Here is an 11,284-nt window from a genome sequence, read left to right as displayed (position 1 = left end):
TGCTGTACGAAAAATCTCAAGAGTTTGGAATATGGGCTCAAAGTATATTTCAAAAATCCAAATATCAAATTTTAAATAACTGCGTTTTTGAAGTAAAAAGGCGGTGAGCGTGGTTGGTGATTTAATCTGTTTATATAGGTAGGTATATAAACACTCGAACCCCTTTTTCACCAGTTGTGGCTTTTATTGATGAATTTGTTTTTGATATTTCATTATTTTTACATTTATAGAATTAATTTTACTGTTACAAATATTAATTTATGAGGAACAGACGGCAATAAAAAAAATAGCAATCGGACGTAAAAATTGTGAATATGTATTTGAATATCAAAATATAATATTAATATCAAATATCAGGATTATAGTACTATCCGTGGTCTATAGTCACGGGTTTAATGATTTTTAATTTAAATACGGAAAGAAAACCATGTGCAATAGTTATATAATTAAATGAAGTTTTTAAATATTCTCTATTCGACATGCGGAATACGTCTAAATGCGTATACCAATACCCAAGAACGGCGGGGGCGTCAGCGAGCCTCCACCTGACCGCAGAGATCGATGTACCGGTTGACAACCGGATCGGCCGCAGCCATACTGTTTATAATAATAATAATAATAATAATAATAATAATAATAATAATATTATGCACGCGCACACGACCTGTACATACATTATTATTTATTGTGATTTCGTATTACACACACGTAAAACGGACACAGTCGTCCGTCCTGTCGGCCGCGTATTGGTCGGTGGCGCGCGTGCAACCATCCCGGAGTGGGAGCTGCCGCACAACTGGTTTCACCTCGTCGGGTGGTGAGCTTTTCGCGCGGCCGACGACGACGTCATCGTGGTCGAATCTTCGTTGCCAAGGCAACGTCGCCGCCGCTGTGCGCATTATTGTTATTACCATTACTATAGTCACTACACACACAATATTATAATAATATCTAATATAAAAATATAATGTATTATATTTCGATCGCCACTCGGCCGGAGTAGGAGGTGTTGTGTTCGCACGATTGGTCGCGTAGATACGGCTCGTTTTACTATCCACTATTATTATTATTATTATTATTTAATCGCCGTCTTTCGCCTCGGTCTACTGTCTCGGTCGTCCTCGTCGCACTGCACATAATAGGGTTGTAATAAGATTAACCATAACCTATATAGGTACGTACTCCCTTCGTCGTCCGCCACGATTTCGATTGTCTTGGCGACACCGCCGCACCTGGTATGATCGTCAACCACCGCTGTAGTACCGGATCCGCGTGGAAGGAAGCCGTCGGGCGGTTGCGGCAGATCGAGAGGGACGATCGGGCGTTTGTGCGAGACGCCCCGAACACCGACAGAAACCTGGTGCGCGCCACGGCAGCAAGGCTGTACGTTAGGTATATTATGATAATATTATATTGTGCATATTATTATTATTATTATTTCGACGTGCTCTTGTGTCTTGATAATATTACATTGTACAGCAATAGGTAACCGTTGTACCGGCGACCGATCTGCCTCCCCGCCAACAGGTAGATCGAATAATTAATATTTCGCGTGTGATGTGTACCTACACCTACCTATTTATAATATAGTGCCGCAAACGTTATTCAAATTTTAGATCGTCGTCTCAATCTCTGAAACTCCGACAGTCGTTTGGCCATCTCGTAATCGCGTATACAATTATTATTTACTATTATTATATTATCATATTATTATGACAACCGTTTAATAATATAATATGTATGTATAACCGACGAATTTTATAATACCGATGTCCGATATGTAGTATACGATAACACACGCGAATACCCACCCAATGTGCTAATAACAAATTGATTAAACGGTAGCCGAGTAAAAAAATTACTATAATACGAACATGTCAGTTGAGTGTGAATTTATAATTTAAAATTATGAACATAAAATATAAATATTATATAGTCATTATAATATTATGTAGCATCGATAATACATTTTGACAGTAATAATAAAATTTTATTCATCATTTATAGTACGCAAATATTTTTTTTACCACTGTAAAGTTTTTATTAATAATTATTGGTACCTACCTATTATTATTGTTAAAATTATTTTTATTTTTTTTGATAGTAACACATTATGTGTTAAGTTTGTTACAAATCAACTTATTTTCATAAAAAAAACTGTATTCATTATAATAATCTATACTAATATATATTATAAAGAGGAACAATGGTTTGTTGGTTCGGGGTAATCTCTGGAACTACTTAACCGATATTTAAATGTTTTTTCCATCAGTAAGCAACACTATACCAAGGATTCTATAGGTTATATTTTATATCAATTAGGGCCCGTTTTACAATCATAGTTTAAACCTCGGTTACACTTGAACCACTGATTTTACCGGCCGAATTCGGTGGTTTAACCGGAGCTCAACTATTGTAATACGGGCCCTAAGTGTCCTTTATTATTTTTTTTATTGAAAATTTGAGAATTTTTCATAGAAATAATATAAATAATAATAATAATAAATTTATAATATTTTTTTTTTTTTGTTTATAATATCTATGGAGATAAGATAAGGTATATCCCCTAGAATTTGTCACGGGAAGTTTTGAACATCACTACGTTGGGTATTAAATGACGAATTTAACATAAATTTAGAATAATAATTATAGAGTTGGTATTTTTAACGGGTATAATTTAACGGGATCAGCAAAATGAGCTTGAAATTTGGAATAGTGGTTCACTGGTTACTCTAATGATCTATAGATGCATCTGTGGAATAAGAAAGGATTTTCCGAAATTCACATGTCAATGAGGTTCTCAAACAAAGATTTTGAGATTCAGGGTAGAAGTTGAAACTTTTTTTAGTTTATAATGGTTGCCATTGCGGTTACTCGGGCAGATCAGGTAAAAGCATGCATAAAATCGTCACGTTTTTATGGCTTCGATTAAAGAAAACTATATCTTAAAACCAAATTTATTTATTTATGTGTGTGTATAGGTTGTATACTAAAAAAATATTTAATTGAATTTGAGGAAAATCTCAAAGATTGTTTTCAGAGATAACAGAAAAATTTAAAGAGTCAATAGTTAAAATTACTTTTAAGAATATACTAAATGCTAAATGCCTAAATCCAATCCGCGACTTGTGGTTGCCCATCTAGGTTAAATTATTTCCTAAAGATATAGGCACACTTACGCCAAATTGCCCGTGAACTATGGTACACTAATACTAAGGTACCCCTATTATAGTAGGTATCGTATATATACTATACCTATAGAATTTGTCAATAATGTATAGTGTTATCAATTATCACGATATAATATTTATTTGGATATAAGTACTTATATAAAAAAAAACATGCATTCAATTAATTTCCCCTTAAATGTTTTAAGATATATGGTGACTAGTAACGAACTAACGGCATGCCATAACAACATTATACAACCACAGTTACGGATTTTTATAAAAAAATTATTAATGTGCACTTTTGGACGTATACTTGAACTCAAACAAATTCTTATTGGTGAAGACTTCTCAATATACACGTATGTTTGATTAAAATACATTATTATTTTATACATTTTTAAATGTTTATGCGGATGTATACAGACCAATAATTGAAGAATTGAATAATATGAAAATAACCTATGACCAGTTTGAATTAAGTATACCTCGATGTTTCCGAAATGAGAGACTATCATTTTTAAACGATATGGACAATAAGATAGATGAAATAAATAACCGTATTTTAATAGAAAAAAACAATAACTTATTAAGCGAAATAAAAAACGAAAGTATTGAAATAGACGATGTAAAGCGGTCTAGCACTAGTCAATTGATCAGTCATGAATCATCCGAATCCTATTTCGATGTAGATAAATTCGTTTTTGATACACAACCTGTAATTACATTTGAAAAAATTACAAGTGCAGATAATTCAAGAGAATTGTCTATAAAACTCATTCAAAAACATATCAGAGCAGTAAGAGATCGTGTGGCTGTCAATGAATGTATATGCGTTTAAAATATTTATGTTATAGAAACTAATATTATTGAATATTTTTTAATCTATTTATAGTTTTTGTTTAATTTAGTAATATTTGCTAGAATAACTAGAAGCAATATAATTTCCGGGAAGTATAAACAGCCTAGCAAAGAGAAAGGCCAGGAAGCGGCAGTTAAGATTCAACGATTTTGGAGACATTATCGAATAATGACAATAGTTAATGCTAGGAAACTAAAACGACACATTCAACTTGGTAAATTTATAATTAACGTTTATCAATTATAAAAATGTAACTTAATTTATTTTGAAGTTTGATTTTACTCATATCTACTTTTGAAAAGTAATTAAAGTATCATATTATTCGAACTAAAACTATATTTATGAAATAATAAATTGTGTAGTTTACATATTGTAGAGTTTATATATTATTAAAATAATAAAATTTATGTAAAATGTTTATAATAGGTATGTTTATGACTAGTGAAAAACTGAATTTCGATATTAATCGTGAACTAGAGGATACAATTCGAATACAACAAACTGAAGCAGATATAGAGTATCGTAAAATTATAAGTAAATTGGAAGACAATTTTATCCAACGCAACAAATATGAAATAATAGAAGAAATCGAAGATGAGCTTAGGGCATACGTGTGGACATATTTTGAAATGTGTCATCATTTACCGTCTTGGCCGAATTCAAAACCTATCATGTTCTCTGACGATGATGATAAAATTATTGGATTACCCCCGATAGGTAAAGACAATATTATTCCAATATAACTTATACAATGGTATAATATTATAGTATATGGTTCATAATATGTTTTAAATTGTATCTAGTTTTATCGCCAGCTATCTTAAAACAGTTAAATATACCGAATGTACATTATAAGTCAGCATTAAAACAACGATTACCACTTGGAGGTTCAGCTATTATTCAAACAGGAAGGTGGATGACTATAAAAATGGCTGAAATACTTGCAATGTTAATTATAGAATTTGAAAATAAACCAGCAAAAGAGAGAAATGTTCTAATCAAACAACTGGCAGAAAAAAATAAAATTGTAATGTGTTTAGAAAAAAATCGATCCGTAGAGTATATTTATACAATAAATTTATTATATACGTAGGAAAAAGCAAAAAATGTTGAAACCGCAAAACTTAAGGAAAGGTTATTAGCAGCAATTAAAATTGTGGGCATTGTTTTGGAATCAAGTGAGTTAACGGAATGGTTTAAAGAAACGTTTAATGAATATGATAGTAATTGGGCGTTAGATAGTGGAATCGAAAATGAACCTAGGGAAGATCTAATAAAATCTGAAATTTATTCAAAGGCTCAAGTGGAACTTAGAACTATAGTTGATGAAACCATTAAGGAAGAATTAAATATTCTAAAAATGGCATATGCCCAGGATTTGAGTAAAATCGTTATTAAAATATTTTATACATTTAAAATGTTAGTTTTTAATATGCACTATATAAACTGATTACAGAAAAGAAATATAAAAAACCAAAAATAAAAAGCAAAAAAATAAAAAAAGGTCGAAAAAAAAAAATATTAACACCAGATCCAAATGAAATCTTTGAAGAGTTGGTTAAAAACAATTTAATTAAAAAGTCAGTAACCTCTAGATTTATAGATTTTCAAGGAGAAGTATCATTCAGCGCTAGTGTATTAAGAGAAAAACCATATTATTCTGATCCACCATATTGCTTAGGTGATATACGTCAAGTAAGTTAACTTAACTTGACTGGATTTCTCTCCAGAAATTATATATATTTTTTTGTTACTTATATACTTTTTTTTATCATTATTAATTAAAGAGCTTTATTAGTTACACAATCATATTATTATATACCATGTAACACACTAATAGTGGCCAATGACCAATGCAGTAGAGGGCTTGTATTTAAAATAAAAAAAAAATTATAGTATAATTTATAGCTTAACAATTAAGTACCTATAAATAGTAAATACAATAGATATTTATTTATAATCATTCAATTTCAATTATTTGATCATACTATGATCATCATACTAATAGGTATACCTAATATTAATAATAATAAAAAACGAATTTAATTAAGTCTAATTATATATTAATTCATATTTGTATAGATTATCAAAGAGTTTTGTGTTATTGGTTTGATTTTTGAGGAGCTTCGTACATTAAAAAATATTGAATTCAGTCGATCACTATTGATAGCTGGTCCAAAAAAGTCTGGAAAATCAATGTTAATAAATGCAATATGTACAGAAACTGGATCATTAAAGGTCGAATTAACACTTAAGAATGTGTCAGAAAATTATCCAGAACTTTCAAAAATAAATAAATTAGTCAAAAGTATTATTCAGGTATAATATTACGTGATACCTCCGTCTTTTTAAATACAGACAAAATCATGTACATCTTTATAGTTTGCTACAACATATCAACCAGTTGTGATCGAAGTGGATTTAGCTGATGTTCCATTTTATAAGAAAATTCCAAAAGATTTAAAAGTATATAATCCAAATTTGATGGCAAAGTTGATGATAAAGCTTTTGAAATCATTCAGCAAATCTGATCGTATAATAGTTATAGGAAAAGCAACAAGCCCTTGGTTGACTGCCAAAACAAAATTAGTATGTATTTAATACTATACTAACATATAAAATATACATTAAGTTTGGTAATGTTTATTTAATAGCATTATTATTATATGATTCATGAAGTAAATAATTTATTTTATTTAAAAATATAACATACGAAAACCATAACTAGGCATATTACATAATTAATTAGTAAAATATTTATCATAAGAATGAAAAAAAAAATTATTAATTTTTAATAACTTTTACATAATGTAAGACTGAAGTTAATAATAATGTTCAACTTTCACGGAAAATTAATTATGGTTTGTCTGTTAAAATATTTAGGACGTGCGTATGAACCTATAGTGATTTAGATCAGAGATTCCCAAACTGTGGGTCGCGACCCAAAAGTGGGTCGCGATTATATTTTTGGTGGGTCGCGCTATAATTTGATATAATACATATTTTTCGTTGATGTTCAAAGTTCAAATACAGTTTTTCGTTAATCGTTATCTGCGAGATTGACGATTACGAGTTTACAGCACCGTATCAAACAGATTAATAGTTAAACCTATTGAAAAGAAAGCGATTTATCTGAAACAAATTAGTGTTAGTAAGTACCTAAATACCTAAAAAAAAAAAAAAGGTCATTCAATGTATTGTGGGTCGCCAAGTTTTAAAAAATTCTCAAAATGGGTCGTACAATAAAACGTTTGGGAACCTCTGATTTAGATAATAATTAATAAAGTCATCTTAAATTAAGTTATTTATTAATACAGGAGAAAGATAAACTATAATAATGAATTAATAACAATCACTAGAGACATTTATATATGTATACCTACATACTATTAGAATATTAAAAAAAAATAAAAAGTTAGAAAAATAATTTTCAATAACAATAATTAAAGTATGTTTATGGGGCTTTGAAGTTTTGTGTCTGTTTTTATATAAAGTCATACACTTATTGCTTATACCTACGCATTACACCATGCACACATTACACATACATTATAGCTTTATTACGTTGGCACTTTTTTTAAATTTAAATTTTGGCTGCTCTGGCTATTAGTTACATAATATACATAACATTATAGTTAACATTATGTATAGAAAAAAATTGAGTTTATTAAAAAATTAATATTATTTGTAGGTACTTAATATAATATATAAAACAAACAAAATATAAAATATTTTCAACGACTATTTATTTTTGGATTTATTAATAAATATTTGACGTTGTGTCCTTTTTTTATATTTTTGATTTGATTCAAAATTTTGATGCACATAATATATTTAAATTAAAGGTACTATAATAATATAAATTATAATCTATTAAACCTATGTACCTATGACTATAAAGATTTAAATGTATTTTAAAGTATAATACAAACTATTACGAAATATTCAAAACTACTATTAAATATTAAAGGAAAAGAACAAGATGGGATATCATCCCAAATAGATACAGCAGTTTTGAGATATCCTCAGATATTCATGGTTCAGGTGAGTTTTTCTTATATACCGTATTAGGCCCGCCCATCGATATTTCACTTGAACCAAACCACGAGGCTGTTCTCAGTCGAATCGCGACAAGCATCTAGGACAATGTTTTATGTTGTCTTGCTTTTTATCGATTATTATACACATGTATAGTACACATTTGTGTGTGTGTGTGTGTGCGCGAGTGTATAAAAAATTAAAAAGAACAATAATAACACAGTGCGTGTGTGCGGTGTGCCAAGTCCAGAGATTTTTACTTACGATATTATATAGGTACCGAACGGTGACGGCGGCGGGCGGACGTGAGGGATGGAGAATGGAAAAAAAATGCTCATAATACAGAGGAACCTGTAAAACCTAACGTGCTCGTTACACTATAGAGTATAGAGCGTATACCATATAATTATTCCATTCATTAACCGCATACCTATGACACGGAAAATCTCCACATCCCATCACATCCATTGTCTCGGCATTTACACGGACCTATAAAGCTTGGGCCATTATAATTATGATTAAACGATTTTTGTTTTTTTTTTTTTAAATTTTTTTGTTTATAATATGATACGAAATAAATATGATTCACTGCTCTCTCGTTTATGCGCTCGCCGTTCGCAAGGGGTTAATTATGTCACGTATACGGATCTAGTAAAATGTTTCAAAATTAAATGTAATTATTTATATTATTAATAACATAATTTTATATTAACGAGTTGTATGTAGGTACATATTATTAATACTATTAAATATTAACAAATACGTCTCTGTTTATTTTATTTTTAAAAATACGCTATATTTCAATTCCTCTAAAACTATAAAAAAAATTAAATTAAATATTATTTTTAACTGTTTAGGCATATTCAATTTTTAACTAAATGTAATAACTGATAAGTAATAACCGTTAAAAATTAAAATATTTATGAATTCAAATAGAAAGTAATAAAGTATAAATATAATGAGATGGCTGTTGTCAGCTATTTTATAATATATGATTTATGAAATTTAAAATAAACTAATGAAATAATAACATTGAATAAGAATTAATTTAATGTAAATATAACAGAATAATAAATAGCATCATTAGAAGTCTATGCCAAAAAATATTGTTACTAATAATTTAATTGAAATAAATATATTTTCAGTCAAAAATATTTGAAACCATAGTGTTCACCGTGCCTGATGACTGTACTATATTTTTATTTCTCAACGACTTACTAATGAGCTACCCAATAGTCAGCCGAAGATTTCCAATTACACCTTTGGCTAAAATGTTGGCCGGATATTCAAAGCAGATGATAGCCGACATTGTGGCCGAAGTAATGACCACTGAACGGGTGCTAAAAATCAGACAATGTCCATTGAATCCCGTGGAGTTTGTACCCGTAATGTTAAAATATCCGAAGCAGAACCCTCAACAGTTTGAACTTTACAAAAAGTGGTATGACAAATATGTGTCTATGGGTAAAAGAAAAGTATCAGAAATGGAAGCAAAACTAGCATTAATAAATAAAACAACAAACAAAAAATAAAAATAAATATTTGTAATGTATGAGATCTCATGAGTCGACTCACATCGTGAGTATTTTAGAACTAATGAATTAATTTGCAATATAATAGCTGGTATAGGTATAGTATAATATAATGTTATAGGCTTTCATAAGGTAACTACAGTAATCATACCGCTGCAGTAAGTTAGAATACAATTATTTAAATAATTCAAATTTTTCATTCATCAGTGACCAATAAAAAATTTTAATTTGTATATGTTTAATCGATCACTGATAAATGAGCGATACGAATGAAACAAATTTAAATTGTATTCCATTTTACTGCAGTAACTTCATGAAAGACTATACATTATAATATATTACCTATATAATATATATATCAAATTAGGTAATCTGTTAGTGCCAAAATATTGTTAACTTACGATATGAGTCTCATACGTTACAATTTTTATTTTTATTTTTTGTTTGTAATTTTATTTATTTTTTTTTGTTTTCATTTCTAATATATTTTTCTGACACCTATATTTACTTACATATTTGTCATACTACTTTTTGAACAGAAGGGATTTACTGTGAATTGTGATAAATAATAAATCTGATGTTAATACGTTAAGTTGAATATAGAGGCATAAATATTAAATTATAAATTATAAAAAGGGTAAACTTTTTTGACAGAGTAAAAAGTTTTTTATCGACAATAATTAAAAAATACTAAAAGAGAAAAAAAATAGCACTTCATCATTAAAATCAATATCACTCCGTTCAAAATTTAAAAAACTGAATTTACAGTTGTGTAATACCAAAATTTACGAGGAGATATATATATTTTGTATAATATAAAACGATGTTCTAAAAGAAAAAAATTAAAAACCAACAACAAGTTATTCTATGAAAAAACGTTTACGGTTAATAACCAATGATAAAAAAAAATAAAAACTATAATTTTGTGGAGTGGGGGTATTATACGTACATTTTTTTATCTATATATATGGCGGCCGCTATATATATCTCAATATATCTACTTATAATAAATAGGTACGTAAGTATACCGATAATTCGACGATAATACATCGAAACTGCGATAGGGGTGGTATAGATAAGACAGCTAGTGGCGGAAAAAGCAAGAGCGAGAAAACCGACTCGAAAATCGCACGCACCCCACGCAACTTGATGGCGGCGGCGACGGCGGTAACGAAGTATTCGTTTTAATAAAATCGGACTCGCGACTTTTTTTTCGCCAATCCAATTCGGCGGCGGCGGCAGATTTTATTACGCGGTCCGCCGGGCGCGCGACTCACTTCCGTTGCGCGGGAGTGGCAGGCGGCAGAGTGGACTATATGAAGCGGGTGGGTGAGAGGGCTCGGGTGGGTATACGCCGGTGTGACGGAAAAGCGCGGTGTTGGTGTGGGTGTGGGTGAGCGATGAACGCCGCGCGGCGTGCGGTTGCCAAGGGGCTGACTGACGTGCGCTGGACGCGCGACGGCCGCTCGGGGCGCGACGGTTGGCCAGGATTGGGTGTGATTGGGCGGTGAGGGTGGGTGAGTTTGCGCCCGGAGCGCATTGATCGGCGCGAAGTTCGCACCGCGGCCCGCGCGCCAGCGTACACTCGCGCGAAAGCTCAATATGGACCCCGCTCGCGCACTATGTCCCGCTCGAGCGTCGCGCGCGCGTACACGCACACACGCTGGCCACAGCGCGACATATAG

At 30.8% G+C, this 11,284-nt stretch overlaps 2 protein-coding genes across 3 annotated transcripts; both read left to right on the top strand.

Annotated features, from left to right (window-relative positions):
- The first annotated feature begins 694 nt into the window (after positions 1 to 694).
- Positions 695 to 6,230, top strand: LOC100575903 (dynein regulatory complex protein 11-like). 2 transcript variants are annotated; one of them, XR_003839591.1, is made up of 8 exons: positions 695 to 1,392; positions 3,377 to 3,529; positions 3,594 to 3,994; positions 4,079 to 4,243; positions 4,456 to 4,746; positions 4,833 to 5,056; positions 5,123 to 5,724; positions 6,112 to 6,230. XR_003839591.1 is itself a non-coding variant. In XM_029490408.1 (7 exons), the coding sequence occupies exons 1-7, from the start codon at positions 1,238 to 1,240 to the stop codon at positions 5,477 to 5,479; spliced, it is 1,746 nt and encodes a 581-aa protein (XP_029346268.1). In that variant the 5' UTR covers positions 695 to 1,237; the 3' UTR covers positions 5,480 to 6,061. The 2 variants fall into 2 exon arrangements, 1 of the variants encoding a protein (XP_029346268.1); XM_029490408.1 differs by lacking the exon at positions 6,112 to 6,230 and having other exon boundaries at positions 5,123 to 6,061.
- A 143-nt stretch (positions 6,231 to 6,373) lies between these two features.
- LOC115033044 lies at positions 6,374 to 10,234 on the top strand. Its single transcript, XM_029490410.1, has 2 exons — positions 6,374 to 6,618; positions 9,213 to 10,234. The coding sequence occupies exons 1-2, from the start codon at positions 6,514 to 6,516 to the stop codon at positions 9,597 to 9,599; spliced, it is 492 nt and encodes a 163-aa protein (XP_029346270.1). The 5' UTR covers positions 6,374 to 6,513; the 3' UTR covers positions 9,600 to 10,234.
- The last annotated feature ends 1,050 nt before the right edge of the window (positions 10,235 to 11,284 follow it).

Source organism: Acyrthosiphon pisum, chromosome A2 (genome assembly GCF_005508785.2).
Source record: "Acyrthosiphon pisum isolate AL4f chromosome A2, pea_aphid_22Mar2018_4r6ur, whole genome shotgun sequence".
NCBI classification, from domain to species: domain Eukaryota; kingdom Metazoa; phylum Arthropoda; class Insecta; order Hemiptera; family Aphididae; genus Acyrthosiphon; species Acyrthosiphon pisum.
The sequence above is the reverse complement of the archived record's forward strand: the minus strand, read 5'-3'. Positions and strand labels throughout refer to the sequence as shown.

Coding starts and splice junctions, on each gene's coding strand:
- LOC115033044 (XM_029490410.1), top strand. CDS start 6,514: ATGGCAAAGTTGATGATAAAGCTTTTGAAATCATTCAGCAAATCTGAT. Junction 6,619..9,212: donor TGACTGCCAAAACAAAATTA/GTATGTATTTAA, acceptor ATATATTTTCAG/TCAAAAATATTTGAAACCAT.
- LOC100575903 (XM_029490408.1), top strand. CDS start 1,238: ATGATCGTCAACCACCGCTGTAGTACCGGATCCGCGTGGAAGGAAGCC. Junction 4,244..4,455: donor AAAACGACACATTCAACTTG/GTAAATTTATAA, acceptor TGTTTATAATAG/GTATGTTTATGACTAGTGAA. Junction 5,057..5,122: donor TGGCAGAAAAAAATAAAATT/GTAATGTGTTTA, acceptor TTATATACGTAG/GAAAAAGCAAAAAATGTTGA.